The sequence below is a fragment of the Macadamia integrifolia genome, chromosome 8, assembly GCF_013358625.1.
Source record: "Macadamia integrifolia cultivar HAES 741 chromosome 8, SCU_Mint_v3, whole genome shotgun sequence".
Taxonomy (NCBI): Eukaryota; Viridiplantae; Streptophyta; class Magnoliopsida; order Proteales; family Proteaceae; genus Macadamia; species Macadamia integrifolia.
In genome coordinates, this window is record NC_056564.1 from 2,131,006 (window position 1) to 2,132,857 (window position 1,852).

The following is a 1,852-nucleotide window of genomic DNA, read 5'->3' on the forward strand; positions in this document are numbered from 1 at the left end:
ATGAATTGAAACGGCTCTCTTTCTCTCTCCTCTTTTCGCTGGTTCCGGGTGGAGCTTTACGCAATTCCCACTATCTATGGTAAGTGTAACCGGGCCTTTCGAAAAGATTCCTCTTTCTCGCTCTCTTGCTCTCCATCTCTTCTTTCTGCTTCACCTTCATCGATTTCATTTCCGGAGGAGATAAACAGAGATCAACAATCTATTCATAGATTCGGGTTTTCAGGAATTTGCTTGGTTGGTTGGTTGCTGAAGGAAGGGCACAGGAGAAAAGACACAGAGAGGAGCAAAAGGAAGAAGAAAAAGGAGAAATGGGGAATATTGGAAGCAGCAGCAGTGGAGGGGTTAATAGTAGCAGACGGAGACACGGAAACCCTCATCATCATCATAACAGCCATCCACCAACACCTCCCCCGCAAACTCCTCAATCTGAAATCACCGGAAGTCGCTACGTTTTCGCCGCTGCTACTCCGTACCCTCCTCAATACCCTAACCCTAACCCACCTCACTACTACCAGTACTCGGGCTATTACCCACCCCCACCGCCTTCGATGCCAGTCCCGTTACCCGCACCTTTCGATCACCATCACCGCCATGCTTCAGCAGATCCTGCAGCCCATGCGAACTGGGTTGGTAGTGGCCGCTACCCTTGTGGGGCTGTTTCCATTCCCCCTCCTTATGTGGAACACCAGAAGGCCGTTACAATTCGTAACGACATCAATCTCAAGAAGGAAACTTTGAGGGTCGAGCCCGACGAGGAAAACCCCGGCCAGTTCCTTGTTGCCTTCACCTTTGATGCCACTGTTGCTGGAAGGTATATCTTTTATTCTGTTCGTACATTTTGACAAATATATATATATATATATATCTACAATCCGATCTTCCTGCTTTGGGTCATTGGCTTTTAATTGCTGTTGCTCTAGAATGTCTCTGAAGCGCCTGACTTATATGATCCTTTTATCCATAATTGGTCTGCGACTCGTTCTTTTAGTTTAAAATTAGGGAATTTGACTGTCAATATCTTTTTCTTCTTCATTTATTCTTCATTTGTTTGTTTTGCCTTTTTAGTACTTATTTGACGATGAAGCAATCAGAAACTAATGCACGAAAAAGTCTATTGGGCATGGATGCGGCTTTATTTTTTTATTTTATTTTCCTGTTTCATGCCTCATTGAGGATCTTGTTGTTTCTTGCTGGTGTTTTCATGCATGGATGACATTGGAGTGCACCCTGGTATTTAGGGAAATTTGTTTAGGGGTCAGACTCACTCAATGCTATTGGCTACCTCATTGCTGTAATAGAATATATAGTTTATCGTTTTTCATGAATTAGAGCTGATTTGGGACAAGGTCCGATACATGATAAACTATGAGAAAATTGCTTGAGGTAGCATGGTCATATTCAACGGAGGTTTTTAGATGCTCCAGCACAGAGTAGTGATTTTGTTTCAGATTGAAGTAGCTTAAAGAGCCGGGGGTAAACATAAACAACTCTAAGAGAAGTAGTGAAGGAAGACATGCATAGCCTAGGTGTTGTATCAAGTATGACCTGAAATAGATCTGATTGGAGGGTAAGGATCCATGCAGCCGACCCCATGTACTTATTGTTAACAGGAATCATGAAGTAAAGAAAGGGAAGTTACTTAGTTAATAACGAATATGAAGCTCTATTACCGTGTGTTAGTATATATTTAAGTTATTTATACAACAAACAACAACAACTATAACCTTATCCCAACTAAATGGGTTCGGCTACATGGACCCGATATGGTATATATTTAAGTTGTTTATATGGTTTTATTATATGTTGGATGTTTCATTGTACATTATTTGTTAATTGCTCTTCTTTTTTTTTT

General features: G+C 41.5%; 1 protein-coding gene across 1 annotated transcript in view; it reads left to right on the top strand.

The window, feature by feature from the left end:
* Positions 1-1,852, top strand: part of LOC122087077 (probable E3 ubiquitin-protein ligase LOG2) — a 7,470-nt gene continuing 5,618 nt past the window's right edge. The window contains exon 1 of the mRNA XM_042656062.1: positions 1-811. Coding sequence (XP_042511996.1) covers positions 309-811 — 503 coding nt within the window. The 5' untranslated portion in view covers positions 1-308. The remainder of the gene's footprint in view (positions 812-1,852) is intronic.